The sequence below is a fragment of the Oncorhynchus keta genome, chromosome 15 (assembly GCF_023373465.1).
Source record: "Oncorhynchus keta strain PuntledgeMale-10-30-2019 chromosome 15, Oket_V2, whole genome shotgun sequence".
Taxonomy (NCBI): Eukaryota; Metazoa; Chordata; class Actinopteri; order Salmoniformes; family Salmonidae; genus Oncorhynchus; species Oncorhynchus keta.
Genome location: NC_068435.1, coordinates 45,385,768 through 45,401,548, shown reverse-complemented (window position 1 = coordinate 45,401,548; position 15,781 = coordinate 45,385,768). Strand labels below are relative to the sequence as shown.

At 40.7% G+C, this 15,781-nt stretch overlaps 1 protein-coding gene across 1 annotated transcript in view; it reads right to left on the bottom strand.

The window, feature by feature from the left end:
• Positions 1-827: 827 nt before the first annotated feature.
• The window catches only part of LOC118395074 (hepatocyte nuclear factor 6-like), a 24,222-nt gene continuing 9,268 nt past the window's right edge, over positions 828-15,781 (bottom strand). The window contains exon 2 of the mRNA XM_035788864.2: positions 828-1,210. Coding sequence (XP_035644757.2) covers positions 828-1,210 — 383 coding nt within the window. The remainder of the gene's footprint in view (positions 1,211-15,781) is intronic.

The window sequence follows — 15,781 nt, the reverse complement described above, 5'->3', positions numbered from 1 at the left end:
GTTAGACTATTGAGATGTGTGCATGGAGTCAGATACCTCCTCACTCGCAACAGTGTGCTGAAACGACCAGCAGGTGGCACTGTTGCACTTGCATGGCAGACCAGATTGCTGCAGAGAAACCACACTCCTGGAGTGTGATTGTACAAACACATTACACACACACACAAGCACACATGCAAGTACATAGCATACACACAAACACACAGTGAAATGTGTGTTTTTCTGACTGCGCAGAAGAAGAGAGGACATGTCTGACTGTTTATCCTTGCCTGTTTTACACACATGGCCACTGGTGCTGTGCAGTCAGGTCTATTGCCATGGGGTTGTCTTTGGTGTATTTGCTTGGCCCATTAGTCAAAGACTTGAGCTTGTGGATTAATCAATCCCAAAAAAGGGAGACATAGCTATTCTGTGGGACTATCTTATTTTTGAGCTATTTTAGACTCCTGATCTTGTTTTGTTGTTGTTGGGTTTTTTTTTTTTTTTTTGGGGGGGGGGGGCAGATTTCCTTGATTTAGAGACAGATTTGCTCAAACTTAAGGGTCTGAGGATAATTTGGGACACCAATACACCATTCCGCTCTCAGACCTGTTGGTTTCTCTTTGGTTTCTGATGGACAAAACAAAATGGAGTAAAAGGTGAGATCCTTCACAAAAAGAGAACACGTTCAGACCAATGGTCACAGACACCTGATTCAATTCATCAACTATTCATCAAGACCAGGAGTTGAATCAGCTGAGCTGGACAAAAAGCCTGCACACCAGGGTCAGTGACCACTGCTTTAGATCCAAACCCCTCCATCCTCTCCCACCCCCTTCCCTTCTCTCTCATTCCTTGGAGAAGGTGGTAGCAGAGGAGGTACCCGGTTGCGCCGTGGATGAACCGGCGTTGTTGTTGTTCCCATGAGCGTGCATGTGACCGTGCCCATGCACGTTCCCATGCACACCCCCGTGCTCGTTCCCCTCAACGCCTCCGGTGGACCCCCAACGGTCGTGGCAGCGTCGCCGTGCATTCATGAAGAAATTTGAGACGGTGGAGAGCTCCAGGCCCAGCTGCTGGCTGATGGTGATCTGCATCTCCTTGGAGGGCCGGCGGTTCTCCCTAAAGATAGCCGCCAGCGTGCGGCGCTGCAGGTCGGTGAAAACCAGCCGCTGTTTCTTGGGGACCAGGTTCCTTTCACGACCCTGGTCCTGCTCCTTCCGCTTACAGGCTGGAGAAGGGGAAGACAGAGGGAAAAGAGAGGGAGAGAAGAGAGGGGGAGAGTTTAGTTTCCTCCTGACTTTCCTGCTCTTTCCAAGTGTATTTCCCCCTATACTGTTGAATTTGACCCTGATTTTACTGGTAATATTGTTAATACAAAAGTCTATTTCAAACAGGAACGTACTATATAAAATAGTCAAAATTGAAGGAGGGATGCAGGCAGTGTAAAGAATGGGGTGGATGGATAGATAAAGTAAAGTGGGATGGATGGATGGATGGATGGATGGATGGATGGATGGATGGATGAAAATACATATATTTCCAGGTGGAATGATGGCGAAATAGAGGGATGTAGGGATACAATGAAGAACTGATATAGTGAAGGGACAGGGTGTTTAGGTGATGGAGAAGTGAGAGTGATAGGGTGGGGGGATTGCGGTGCGTGGTTCAGCTGTTTGTTCACCTGCACCTGCTTGCAATTGCTAATAACCTATCCGCAAATGCCCAACTATATGTGATAAATGGAAAATCTGACCCTAACGCGCAAATATAGAAAATGCACTGTAGGCTACAGAACGTTTTGTTGACAGGGAGGGCATGATTTTTTGTTGTTGCCTAATTTACACATGTTTCTGCTTATAATTTACTAATTTTTATTGGCTATTTCAAAAAAGCTTGGGATTATAAGGTTCTTTCTGCATTTTTGTCAACATGTAGTTATTGACATTGTCTTGTTCTGTTCAATGGTCTCTACCTATATAGTACTCTAAATACCCAAATTCATGTTGATAAGTTAAAAAGAATGCAATATAAAAATTGCTGACACCATTCAAACCAATGAGGGTTCGGAATTTTAAAGCCAGTTATTTCAGAATCATCTTTTTGCAGATAGAACCTTGTAGTCCCAAGCTCTCCATTTGTTAATCATCTGTCTATAATTAGATACATACAGCATCTCTTCTGTGATTATACGTTGCCCTAGAAGACTAAATAAACCCTTGATCAACACAATAATAGCATAAATCGATAGAATCAACACTTCAATCCAGTTGACATCCGTGAAGTTTTCTCTGTCATCCACGCTTCTTTCGCGGAGTAAAGTTCTTTAGGCACCGGGGAGAAAATGCAATAACAAAAAAAACGGGAATGATTTTCTGTGCAAAATTTCAAAATGACATCAGTTTCACCAGTTGTATTAAAATAAATAGAAAGCTGTGAAAGAGACCCAACATGTTTCATATAATATTTTAGATTGGCTTGGATGCATATTTCATGTGGTTGAAATACTGAAATATCAGCTTTTATGATGCTGGTAAAGATAGAGCCCCAGCAGATGGTCCCTAACTGTGCAATTGCATTCTCTGAAGATGCTGAAATAAATAAATAATATTTGTCCACTCCGGTTCCCAGTGTCAAAATGTACATTTAGTGTATCATTTTACTGCAAGTAATACTTAATTGGGCAGGAGTTAATATTAAGGCAATGTAAGAGGTTATAGAACTACAATCAGTGTCCAGATTTCAGTTTCCATTTAAACAATCTGAACTGTAGGCTACAATTCCGTTGAAGTGCCTTAGGCCTATTTGAAGTCCCCATCGTGTGTGACTGTAAAATGTGTAAAGCGCCTTATAATTATCACACATAACATCGCCAGCACTGCTATCATCTTCTTTTTCCACTTCACCACATCTTTCCAAAACATTCGGGCAGGGCGTTCTGTCCACCCATCACTATGGGTGGACAGACAGATGACAATGCATTTACATTTACATTTAAGTAATTTAGCAGACGCTCTTATCCAGAGCGACTTACAAATTGGACAATAAACTGGGGATGGGAGGAGGGCTTTAGAGTTAATTACCCAATGTAGACATGATGTGATTTTGAGAAAGACATGAGTGGGATGTGAAGGGGGCAAGGAAACTGATTTTTCAGCTTATCTGAACTAACTAATGTGTGTGTGTGTGTGTGTGTGTGTGTGTGTGTGTGTGTGTGTGTGTGTGTGTGTGTGTGTGTGTGTGTGTGTCTGTCTGTCTGTCTGTCTGTCTGTCTGTCTGTCTGTCTGTCTGTCTGTCTGTCTGTCTGTCTGTCTGTCTGTCTGTCTGTCTGTCTGTCTGTCTGTCTGTCTGTCTGTCTGTCTGTCTGTCTGTCTGTCTGTCTGTCTGTCTGTCTGTCTGTCTGTCTGTCTGTCTGTCTGTCTGTCTGTCTGTCTGTCTGTCTGTCTGTCTGTCTGTCTGTCTGTCTGTCTGTCTGTCTGTCTGTCTGTCTGTCTGTCTGTCTGTCTGTCTGTCTGTGTGTGTGTGTGTGTGTGTGTGTGTGTGTGTGTGTGTGTGTGTGTGTGTGTGTGTGTGTGTGTGTGTGTGTGTGTGTGTGTGTGTGTGTGTGTGTTTGTTTAGGGTTAGGTTAAGGTTTACGGTTAAGGGTTAGGGAAAATTGGATTTTGAATGGGAATCAATCGTTTGGTCCCCACAAGGACAAGGACGTGTGTGTGGTATAAATTGAAGATCGTGAAAGAAGACAAATCTCAACACTTTGAATTGAATTATCACGAATCAGAGTAATCTATACATCTTTTCCTTTTTGCATTATCACTGAGGTATGCAGGTAAAGTAACGGGTGTAGCATCAGACTTTCTTCGCGATTTAGCCTACAAAGGTTAGTTGGCAGTGAAACCTGCATGTCATTGATAATTGCATTTTTAGTTTATTTCTATTGGTAATCACTGTAGTTTCGCCTACACCATGAGATGTTGGAACTGGACCATACTGTTTGCATTTGCTGTGGTCGGCATTTTGTTCATCTTTAAGCTGCATTGGTAGCGTTTGGAGCGGTGTAGTAGAGAGTATTTTATTGCTTTGTCGGGTGCAATACTAGGCCTAGGGTTTTCTGAGCCGTTCTGTGCTGCTGGTCTAAAAGCTGCAATGATCGATTTTCCGCGGTTTTCTCCTGAACACGTGGTCCAGTAATCAGGCTTCCCTTCCCCACCCAATTGATCCGTATTGATCTGCGAGCCCGCGGTGTGTGTGCGCGCGCATGTGCACCCGTGTGTGGGCGTGTGCACGCGCGCGCGTCCCACTCACGGCGGGAGTGAGAACCTGAGCGAGCATGACAGACAGCCAGATAATAAATGGTTTATCTCGGGAGGGAAAGCAGTTGTGGACAGACTGCCAGAACCACTACAATACATAAGTTAAATACAATACTGTAGAATAGAATACATGACTAGAATAAAAGTGGACGGTGTATGATTGCTATCCCCATGAGCCATGGATGAGGCATGCAATTATTTAAATTCAGACCTATGACAGGCTTGGATGAGGCATGCAATGATTTAAATCCAGACCTATGATAGGTTTGAATTCGCCATGCCAAAAGGTTTTTCTCCGGGTGCATGAAACAATGAGGATATTTCCTGCGATATTTTCTACGAGAACCTATTGCCAAATGCTCAATAAACATTATGTTTCTTTCATTTGATTACATTGTGAAAGATGTCTTCAATGATCACACCTTTTATCACACATATTATAGAAATGTGATGTTCAGTTCATTTTAATGGGCAATGCATGTGTATTGCCTAATGTGAATATAGTGTAATTTAGTGTAATTTTAGAGTACTCTAGCATTTGAAACATGTATCTAAAATGTTGTTGGAATAACCGATTGATATAATTGTGTTGTGTTGTGGTGATTAAACCAGTGTAGTCATTATATTTCACGGTAAATTTATATTTAGGATCAGTAACCAGGTTTCCATCCAACGTTTTTATGCGAGTAAAGTAGGTACATGTCGGAGAAAACATTTAATGACAGTGCTGATGGAAACAGAACATTTGTCGAAACATTCCAAATGTCAAAACAAAATAAGCTAGAGAAGGTGTGATCTTTTTTTGTGGGTAAAGTTCATTATGCGAGAAATGTTGGCGGGAAACGCATTTATGGCCAAATAGGCTATTGATATAATAACCATCATATCGAAATAACTTTGGAGTCAGTCACACAATGACATGTGTGTGGTCCTCCCACTACTATTTTATCAGCCTATATATTAAATGAATGATGATGAACTTTACAGGGTGGTGAAAGTGCATGGTCATGAGCTTGATGCTCCTTTCCAATAATTATCCAGGGTTGTATTCTATTAATTAATATCAAGGGTCATAACGCACAGTCTTTTATCCCTAACAAGTCAATCTGATCTGAAATATTTCTGGTGGGAAAATGCGCATATTGTTTTTATGCAGATTTGGATGTATACAATTGGATGTATACAAACACAATTAATGCACAATGAAAGGTTTTGAATGTAAGACTGGTTGCATTACAAGTGTTTCCAGTTTGGAGTTTAAAGAGTTTTGAAAAGTCATCACATTCTTGTGAAAATATTACCAAAGCTGTGGAACAACACAAAGGAATGCCTTTCCTCCTCTCACAATGTGTGTGTGCGCCTGCGTGCATGAGTGTGTGTACGAGTAATGATCTCTGCAATGTTGAGGTGCTGTGTGAAAATTATGGATGACTGAACGACAAATTTAGACAACACCAGTAAACAAATATGACTGTGTGGAGTTGATCAATGTGTGTGTGTGTGTGTGTGTGTGTGTGTGTGTGTGTGTGTGTGTGTGTGTGTGTGTGTGTGTGTGTGTGTGTGTGTGTGTGTGTGTGTGTGTGTGTGTGTGTGTGTGTGTGTGTGTGTGTGTGTGTGCGTGTGTGCATGTGTGTGTGCGCTGAAACAGTGGCATGAATTGCAGATCATAAAAGAAGACTAATCTCAACACTTTTAATAAAAAAATTACGAATCAGAGCAATTTATATTGCTTTTGCTTTTAACATAATCATTGAGGTGTATACAGGTAAAGTAACAGGTGTGGCAGCAGACTTTCTTTGGTTGGTCGACAGTGAAAGCTGCATGTTCGTGTGTGTGTGTGTGTGTGTGTGTGTGTGTGTGTGTGTGTGTGTGTGTGTGTGTGTGTGTGTGTGTGTGTGTGTGTGTGTGTGTGTGTGTGTGTGTGTGTGTGTGTGTGTGTGTGTGCGTGCGCGTCTGTGTGCGTGCGTGCGTGCGTGCGTGCATGCGTGTGTGTGTGCGTGCGCGTGTGTGTGTCTGTGTTTGTGAATGATTTGACTGATTTGGTCATGCGGTTGATGTGTGTGTATAGCCCTATACTGTACAGCTTTTCCTTTTCAACCATTTGACTTCCGATTCCGACGTTTGTCCAATATGTAAAATTCAGAAGTTTTCCCAAACATCAAATTTCAACGGTTCAGTTTGGGATAGGGTTACGGTTACAACAGAAACAACTGGTTAAGTTTAGGTATTCATTCCGAAGGGTTAAGTGTTAAGGTTTGGGATAGGGTTACGACATTGCTAAATTGTAATTAAATTGCCTTACTTTGAAAGGTCTCCCTAATCTTACCTAAGTTGCACACACATGATATATATTTTTTTCTATTGTGTTATTGACTGTACTTTTGTTTATTTCATGTGTTGTTGTTTGTGTCGCACTGCTTTGCTTTATCTTGGCGAGTTCGCAGTTGTAAATGAGAACTTGTTAAATACCTGGTTAAATAAAGGTTAAATAAAACATAAATCAAAAAGGATTACACCAGAAAGAAAGTTTAGTTATTCATTCTGAAAGGTTAAGGTCAGGATTATGGTTTGGATAGGCTAATACTTTTATTTAAAAATATATAAACGCATGGCTTGCACTGGAATTTAACATCCGACCCTCGGGTCCGGAGCTCGTGGACTACTTGATGGTAGTGCTCACCATTTTCCCTGGTGGCAGGGTCCCTAGTGGCAACGTCCTGGGTATCTGGACGGAAGTCAATTGCCTTGGATCTTGAGCAACCTGACTGATACTGTAGGCTATGTTTGTGGGGGAGCAATGTGAGTGTGTGTGTGGTCTGTGTTTTTGTCTCTGAAAGCAAAGCATGTTAACCCTCATACATCACCATTACTCCAAATGTCTTGCAATTTATTTTCTGAAATGTATTTTCCATTCAATCTCATATACAGCACATTCAGAGTATTCAGACCCCTTTACTTGTTTCACATTTTGTTGCATTATAACCTTCTTCTAAAATGTATTAAATAGATTTTTCATCAATCTACACACAATACCCCACAATGACAAAGCAAAAACGGTTTCTTAGACATTTGAGCAAATTTATTTAAAACGTATAAAAAACTGAAATATTCTATTTACATAAGTATTCAGACCCTTTACTCAGTACTTTGTTGAAGCACCTTTGCCTCAATTACAGCTTCAAGTCTTCTTGGGTATGACGCTACAAGCTTGGCACACCTGTATTTGGGGAGTTTCTCTAATTTTTCTCTGCAGATCCTCTCAAGCTCTGTCAGGTTGAATGGGGAGTGTCGCTGCACAGCTATTTTCAGGTCTCTCCAGAGATGTTCGATTGGGTTCAAGTCCTGGCTCTGGCTGGGCCATTCAAGGACATCCAGAGACTTGTACTGAAGCCACTCCTGGGTAGTTTTGGCTGTGTGCTTAGGGTCATTGTCCTGTTGGAAGGTGAACCTTCACCCCAGTCTGAGGTCCTGAGCACTCTGCAGCAAGGTTTCATCAAGGATCTCTCTGTACTTTGCTCTGTTCATCTTCCCTTGATCCTGACAAGTTTCCCAGTCCCTGCCGCTGAAAAACATCCCCACCGCAAGATGCTGTCACCACCATGCTTCACCGTATGGATGGTGATAGGTTTCCTCCAGACGTGACGATTGGCATTCAGGCCAAAGAGTTCAATCTTAGTTTCATCAGACCAGAGAATATTGTTTGTCATGGTCTGAGAGTCCTTTGGGTGTCTTTTGGCAAACTCCAAGCGTCCTGTCATGTGCCTTTTACTTAGGAATGGCTTCCGTTGGTGGAGTGCTGCATAGATGTTTGTCCTGCTGGAAAGTTCTCCCATCTCCACAGAGGAACTCTTCCTTCTGTGTGACCATCGGGTTCTTGGTCACCTCCAAGGCCCTTCTCCCCTGATTGCTCAGTTTGGCCGGGCGGCCAGCTGTAGGAAGAGTCCTAGTGGTTCCAAACTTCTTCCATTTAAGAATGATGGAGGCCACTGTGTTCTTGGGGAAATTCAATGCTGCAGACATGTTTTGGTACCCTTCCCCAGATTTGTGCTTCAAAACAATCCTGTCTCAGAGCTCTACAGACAATTCCTTCAACCCCATGGCTTGGTTTTTGCTATGACAAACTGTCAACTGTGGGACCTTATATAGACAGGTATGTGCCTTTCCAAATCATGTCCAATCAATTGAATTTACCACAGGTGGACTACAATCAAGTTGTAGAAACATCTCAAGGATGATCACTGGAAATAGGATGCACCCGAGCTAAATTTCGAGTCTCATAGCATAGGGTCTGAATACATATGTAAATAAGGTTATTTCAATTTTTTATTTTAATACATTGGTATAAAAATAAAAATAAAAATAAAAACGTGTTTTCAATTTGTCATTATCAGGTATTGTGTGTAGATTGATGAAAGAATATTATTTTTTAAATACATTTTAGAATAATGCTGTAACATAACAAAATGTGGAAAAAATGTCTGAATACTTTCCGAATGCACTGTATGATATCTCTCAGGTTTGTTTGTTCTCCGCAGCCCTATAGGTTAGTAATTACTTAACTAATTGTGTCTCTCCAAGTCTTCAGTTTGGCATTAACAACTGCTGACGGACCCACACATACACGTCACACTTCACACTTCAACTCTATAGTGTTCCCCTTTCCTCCCTTTCCTCACCCTTTCCCCCCTAAAAGAAAAGCGGCAGAAGTCCATCCACTCCAGTCTGCTTCGCCTGTTAGCTCCCCTTGTTGTTCTCAATTGTTTTCATTTGTCCTCAGATTGATAGTCCCCATATTGATTGATCTACGCTTCAAAACCATTCCATGGAACGTTTATTCAATTCGTTCAGGCTCGGCCATGCCACGCTCTCCCCAGGCTTTCTAAGTGACGTTCCAACCCAACTCAATACTGACTAATGTAATGACTGAATACTAGTGCTAATATACTGATACTCCAATACTTAATGCCTGTTTTCAAACAACTGCTGCTACCGGCCATTTTACAATGCCAACACCACTCTCCCCTTCCTTTCTCTCCCATTAGCTCAAGCAATAACATCGCAAACACTTGTGCGGCAGACCCCAGGGTGCAGTGTAGGCCTACATTGGAAATCGTCTGTAGAATAAGTTAACACATACTTATAATGGTCAATATAATATATTATGTTTGAATTCAAAATTAATATATTAATATATCATGTTAATATTACTAAAACGAACAAAGGACTGGGAGGATTACATATTATTATATTGGCCCTACAGATGCAGGCTATATTATCCAGAGATACTTACATCTCTCGGGTTAGGCCTAATTCTAATCAACCCAACTTAATCATGCACCATTCAAACCGCGATCTGTAACTTTCAATTCCAGTCAAAGGTGCTCTCTGCTTTTAGTTTTGGTATGACTGCCAATGGGTTATTAGAATCTGTTCTAACCAGCCCGAAAATTAAACTCCAGGGTTACCAGGGCATTCAAATAACTTAGATGTTATATATCCATAGAGACTCACACTGAAGACTCTTCCCTACCAATGCATTATAATTTGTTTGTGAAAATAGCAAAAGAAAGAAAGTTTGGCCTCCCTTTACTCATCATAATCATCACCTTTACATGTTCACGTGATGTCACACACTTAAAGGGTAGGTAACATAAACGTAACCACATGTAACATATGGACTTGCATTAGTATACACATCATAAATCCCAATGCAAAGTTATACCTCACTTTTCTATTTTTTGAGTTATTACATAAAACTGATCAGAATTCCGAAAAATACGTAGGTCATGTTGGAAAATGTTTTTCCGGGGTGTGATGTAATATGGAGGACCCTGCAAGCCAGCCTACTCCCTGTTAATGTAAACTCCAGCAGAAATAACTTCAAATGTAAAACTTCTAATGAAACCAAATCATTTGCACTCATGATTACTAGTTTCAATTGAATTTTCAGCCAATTTACAAGCAAATATTTAATGAATGTATTATTGTTACAAATCAACTTACAAGGTTGCGATCCAACTAGCCTGCTAATATTAGCCCTACTAGCCTGCTAATGATACATTAGCACTGAATGAGTCAGCCAGCTGCTATTAACATCGAGCTCACAGCTACATTAAAGTAATCCAAAGTTTTGGAAATACATAACGCTATCCAACCAGTTATCAAAGATTGTTAGCTATAGCCAGCTCATGTTAGCTATTTAGCCAACTAGCTATTAGCCTAGCCACCCTAGCCAACCACCATGGTTATGGTTGGCAACATAGAGCCCAACTACTGGAGACCTGCTAGAACACAACTAACACAACTAAAACATAACCGCAGATTAAAAGCAAAGAGCAAGCAGAGACCATCCGATGGTAAAACTTTCAAAAGAGTGTAGTCTGAGTTCGCTCCCAAAGCAAGGGGGAGGTGGGTGCTTCACTGGGCCGAAATCCAACATAGATAGATTTCAGATATCAGTTAGCTAGCGCGCTAATGCTGAGCCAAGGTGGGACATGTTACAAAACTCCCACAGCCTTCACAGAAAACGTCACAGAAAACATGCCAAAAAGTTGACAAAACAAAAAAAGGAGAACAGACGAGTTACTACACAATTAGATCAAGCAGATATGATTTTCTCTTTCGTTTTGAGCCCACGGCAAGAAAGCATCAGAGTCTGCCATGCCAATGGGTTTCCACTAGATAACACATCCACAATGTCCGGAATAGCGTGAGGTGTGGCTAACATTAACCAGCTTGAGCTAGCTTCCAGGCTAGCATACGAACTCGGTAGCGCAGAATAGATCCTCCATATGTAGTTGAGAAATAGAAGTTATATGGAAATAAGTTAATAAATACGTAACAACCCAAAACATACGTGTGTTTGTACTTATAGGTAACCAGATCGTGACTACACCTAAGTTACTAAGTCTTTGACCACACTATGTTGTTAAATTGGTAAGTAAAAACTCAAGCTTCTTACCCTTTAAAGATGAGAAGGGTAGCAGGTAGTTGGTCGAATTGTACATCCTTACTGTGAGCTATAACTCTTGACAGTGTGCAGGATATGACAGAGATGTGAGAGGTAGATGGGGCATAGTTATCCAGGGCTCAGAGTGTAAGATAGTAACATAGGGCTTAGGGCATTGAGAGATGGTTACCTTATAGGGATTTCCTTTGGGCTTGGTATCATATGAGGGACATACTGTAATTTAGGATGCAGGAGGCCCAAGGGTAGGCCTACATTTAAAAAAACATGCAAATATCGATGTGTTTGTGAAATAAAAACCCTCCATGTTCCGAGCACAGTTTTGGAGAGAGTAACTAGATTTGTATAGGTTTATACAATAGCAATTGTATAAATTGTAAGCTCATCTTAAACATTTGCATTATAGGCCTGAAAGAAGATCCAAAAAGGCACGTGCAAACTGCAAATATATTGACCGAAACGTTGGTGAGCAAGCAGCAAGGGGTGGAACAAGTACCCAATTGTCATACTTGAGTAAAAGTAAAGATACCTTATTAGAAAAAGTCAAGTAAAAGTCAAAGTCACCCAGTAAAATTATACTTGAGTAAAAGTCTAAAAGTATTTGGTTTAAAATATGCTTTAAGTATCAAAAGTAAATGTAATTGCTAAAATGTACTTAGGTATCAAAATTCAAAGTAAAATAATAAATCATATCAAAGTCCTTATATTAAGCAAACCAGATACCACCATTTTATTGTTTTTAAAATTACAGATAGACAGGGGCACACTCATTCAGACATAATTTACAAATTAAGCATGTGTGTTTAGTGAGTCTGCCAGATCGGAGGCAGTAGGGATGACCAGGGATGTTCTGTTGATGTTCTGTTGTGCGTGAACTGGACTATTTTCCTGTTCTGTTAAGCATTCAAAATGTACAGAGTACTTCTGTGTGTCAAGGTAAATGTAAATGTAAAAAGTACAACATTTTCTTAAGGAATGTAGTGAAGTAAATGTAAAAGTGGTCAAAAATAGAAATAGTAAAGTAATGTACAGATACCCCAGACAATTACTTTAGTTGTACTTTAAAGTATGGATACTTAAGTACTTTACAACACTGATAAACAGGTCCAGGCATATTTATTGTTTTAGGTGTGATTGTTGAAATTTGTATTTGATTAAAATGACTGTTTGCCTACTTTTTGAAGTGTGCATTATATCTCAGCCAGGTCACCCATGGTTCAAGTCAGTATTCAACGTCCATCAATGTCTGAAGACATCGGGAGATGACGTGGAAACTGGCCACTAGGGGACAAATGAGCGCTGTGAACTTCAAGCCTGTTTCAGTTTTGCTTGAGCGTTGTGGATGGGTATGGCGGATGGGCGTAAGCATCTGCCTCTGTTGCCAAACGTTGGTGCCCAAGGTTGCATGTTAGAATCGAATAATAAAAAGTTGGTTTCGAGAAAAAAATGTAACGCCTATCCTAAACCTTAACCCTTACCTTAACCATTCACAGTTAATGCCTAATCTTAAGATTTAGGAGTTAATGCCCAAACTTAACCCTAACCTTTAAATTGTGGGGCTCCGAGTGGTGCAGCGGTCTAAGGCATTGCATCTCAGTGCTGGAGGCGTCACTACAGACACCCTGGTTCAAATCCAGGCTGTATCACAACCGGCCATGATATCCAACAACATTGAAATTTGACATTTGAGAAATATGGATGAACATCTAGTTCTGAGGTGAGACTGTGAGAGCTTGTTGTATATTTTGCCCTATCTGCCTTAAAAAGCAACTGCTGTCATGGCAGAATCAGAATCCTTTAGGTAACATTTATAAATAAGATGTTTTATAAATGTTTATACTTGAAGTATGCTTATGTGGGAAAAATTACTTGGGCCCAGAGAGGGGAGAGGTCGGGTTAGTCTTATCTGTGAATGTGTCTAACTATTCCTAACCCATGTGAAAGGATGGTGTGATTAATGGGGAACCAGTTAGGTTGGCTCCACAATGTCTGTGTGCCAGTCACTCCTCTCTGTAAGCTTGTCCAGTAGGGGGTTATTTGATATATGCAATTGAAAGAAGGTAATGTTTTTGGTTCTAAGTGGTACCAAGAATGAGATAAGAGCTTTGTTTAGGAGACCAAACTGAACGATCATTTATAGCTAATGCTGTAAATTATGGGATACTCTTTTTTCTGGTAAAAGGTTATTTATATAATGTTCCTAAGATCTGTTATTCGTCATGTGAGTTTTGATGGGTGTGTCTTGGCTATAAATGATACTAAGGACTGTTTTGTAAGCACTCTCAGAGAAATCAGTTTTTGACACTGAATTGATCTGAGAGTCACAGGGCTATGGTGAAGCTCATATAATTAAAGATGGACTTTATGATAACTCTGACTTGTGTGTGGTTTTCTTTCTTATGATTTGGTAATACAGGAAATTTCCACGACACTGCCCCTAAAAAGCAACTTCTCATTTAGAGAACAGCCTATGTGGCATTGATTCAGAAACATTTATTCTACTGTCAAAATTGACTACAAAGTTTAAATGGGATAATTTTGGTTATAAAGTCAGTCTCGTCCAAAACTGAGCTATGTGAGACTTGTGGTCATGACTGCATCACAACGTAAATAAAGGTTGGGTTTGTTTCAATCCTGCCCACATGCCCGCAGCTGGCAGCACACAAGTACTAATTAATTCAAAGTGCAGATAAACACGACCTGATTGTGATGCCTGTGGTAAATTTGGAATAGAAACTACTCATACCCCTTGACTTATTTCACATTTTGATGTGTTACAACCTGAATTCAAAATGTATTAAAAAATAATAATTCTCACCCATCTACACACAATACCCCATAATTAATTTTTTGCAAGGGTATTGAAAATGAAATACAGAAATATCTCATTTAAATAAGTATTCACACCTGAGTCAATATTTTGCAGAGCAGCTTTGGCAGCGATTACAGCTGAGAGTATTTCTGGGATGGTCTCTAAAAGCTTTCCACACCTGGATTGTGCAACATTTGCCCCATATTCTTTTCAAAATTCTTCAAGCTCTGTCGAAATGGATGTTGATCATTGTTAAACCAAAATGTTCAGGTCTTGCCAAAGATTTTCAAGCAGATTTAAGTCAAAACTGTAACTCGGCCACTCAGGAACATTCACTGTCTTCTTCGTAAGCAGATTTCTTCGGAAGTTGATTTGGCCTTGTGTTTTAGGTTATTGTCCTGCTGAAAGGTGGATTCGTCTCCCAGTGTCTGGTGGAAAGCAGACTGAACCAGGTTTTCCTCTTGGATTTTTCCTGTGCTTCACTCCATTCCATTATTTTTTCTACCCTGGAAACATCCCCAGTTCTTTAAGAATTACAAGCATACCCATAATGTGACGCAGCCACCCCCATGCTTGAACATATAGAGAGTGGTACTCAGTAATGGGTTTTATTGGATTAGCCCCAAACATAACACTTTGTATTAAGGAATAAATGTGAATTGCTTGGACAACTTGTTTGCAGTATTACTGTAGTGCCTTGTTGCAAACAGGATGTATGTGTGGGGTACAGAGGTGACGTAGTCTTTCAGAAATCATGTTAAGCACTATTATTACCCACAGAGTGAGTCCATGCAACTTATTATGTGATGTGTTAAGCACATTTTTACTCCTGAACTTATAACACAACAAAATGTGGAAAAAGTCATGGGATGTGAAAACTTTCTGTGCAATTTATTGAAGGGCCCTAACGAGTCCCGGAGATAGGCTATCCAAAAGTCAAACCAACTTTGCCACTGTTCTGTTCAACTTAAGCCATTTGATAAAATTCTCACTACAAAAAGAATGGGCAGTATATGGGGCATTAAACAGTAGACCGGTGCAGACTCTGCAACATGGAAACAGAATCAATAGAGCATCTCTTTTGGTGCTGTCCATCTATGGCTTGTTTTTGGAGTCAGGTCCAGGAATGGTTTTTGGGTCATAATATCGGGGTGTGAATGAACCTGCAAACTGTATTGTTGGGGGATTTGAAGGACCACAGTCAGTCAATAGGAAATATCATTGTAGTCTTTGGTAAACATTTTAATTTTGGGGGCAATTTCGGCAGAAATGTTGCAGATGGGCAGGTTCAAGTCCCTAGTGAGACACCATGGGAGAATGGAGGGATGTATTGCAAGAGGAAATGGTAGAATGCCAATTTACTGGGAAAAGATGGGGTGATCTGTGGCTGGAATTAACGAGTGTTGGGATAAATGCACAGTATAAATGTTTGAGGTCCTCCAATCAGGGGTGAGGGTAGGGATGCATTTAGTTATGTATGTTTTGTGTTTAGTTATGTATGTTTTGTGTTTTGGTTTCACACTGTGACTGGTGTGTGTGCTGGTCCTGATGATTATTGGTGCGCTCGCTTCCATGCCCACCTGGGAGTCAGGCAGAGCTTGGTCCTTCCCGCCCTTGGAAAATCCCTTTGGGCTTTGGGTCAGGGGCTTAGCTCTGCAGACTTCTCGGGGTGGGTGGGAGCAAGCGTACCCACTGACCAGAGCACCCGCTCAT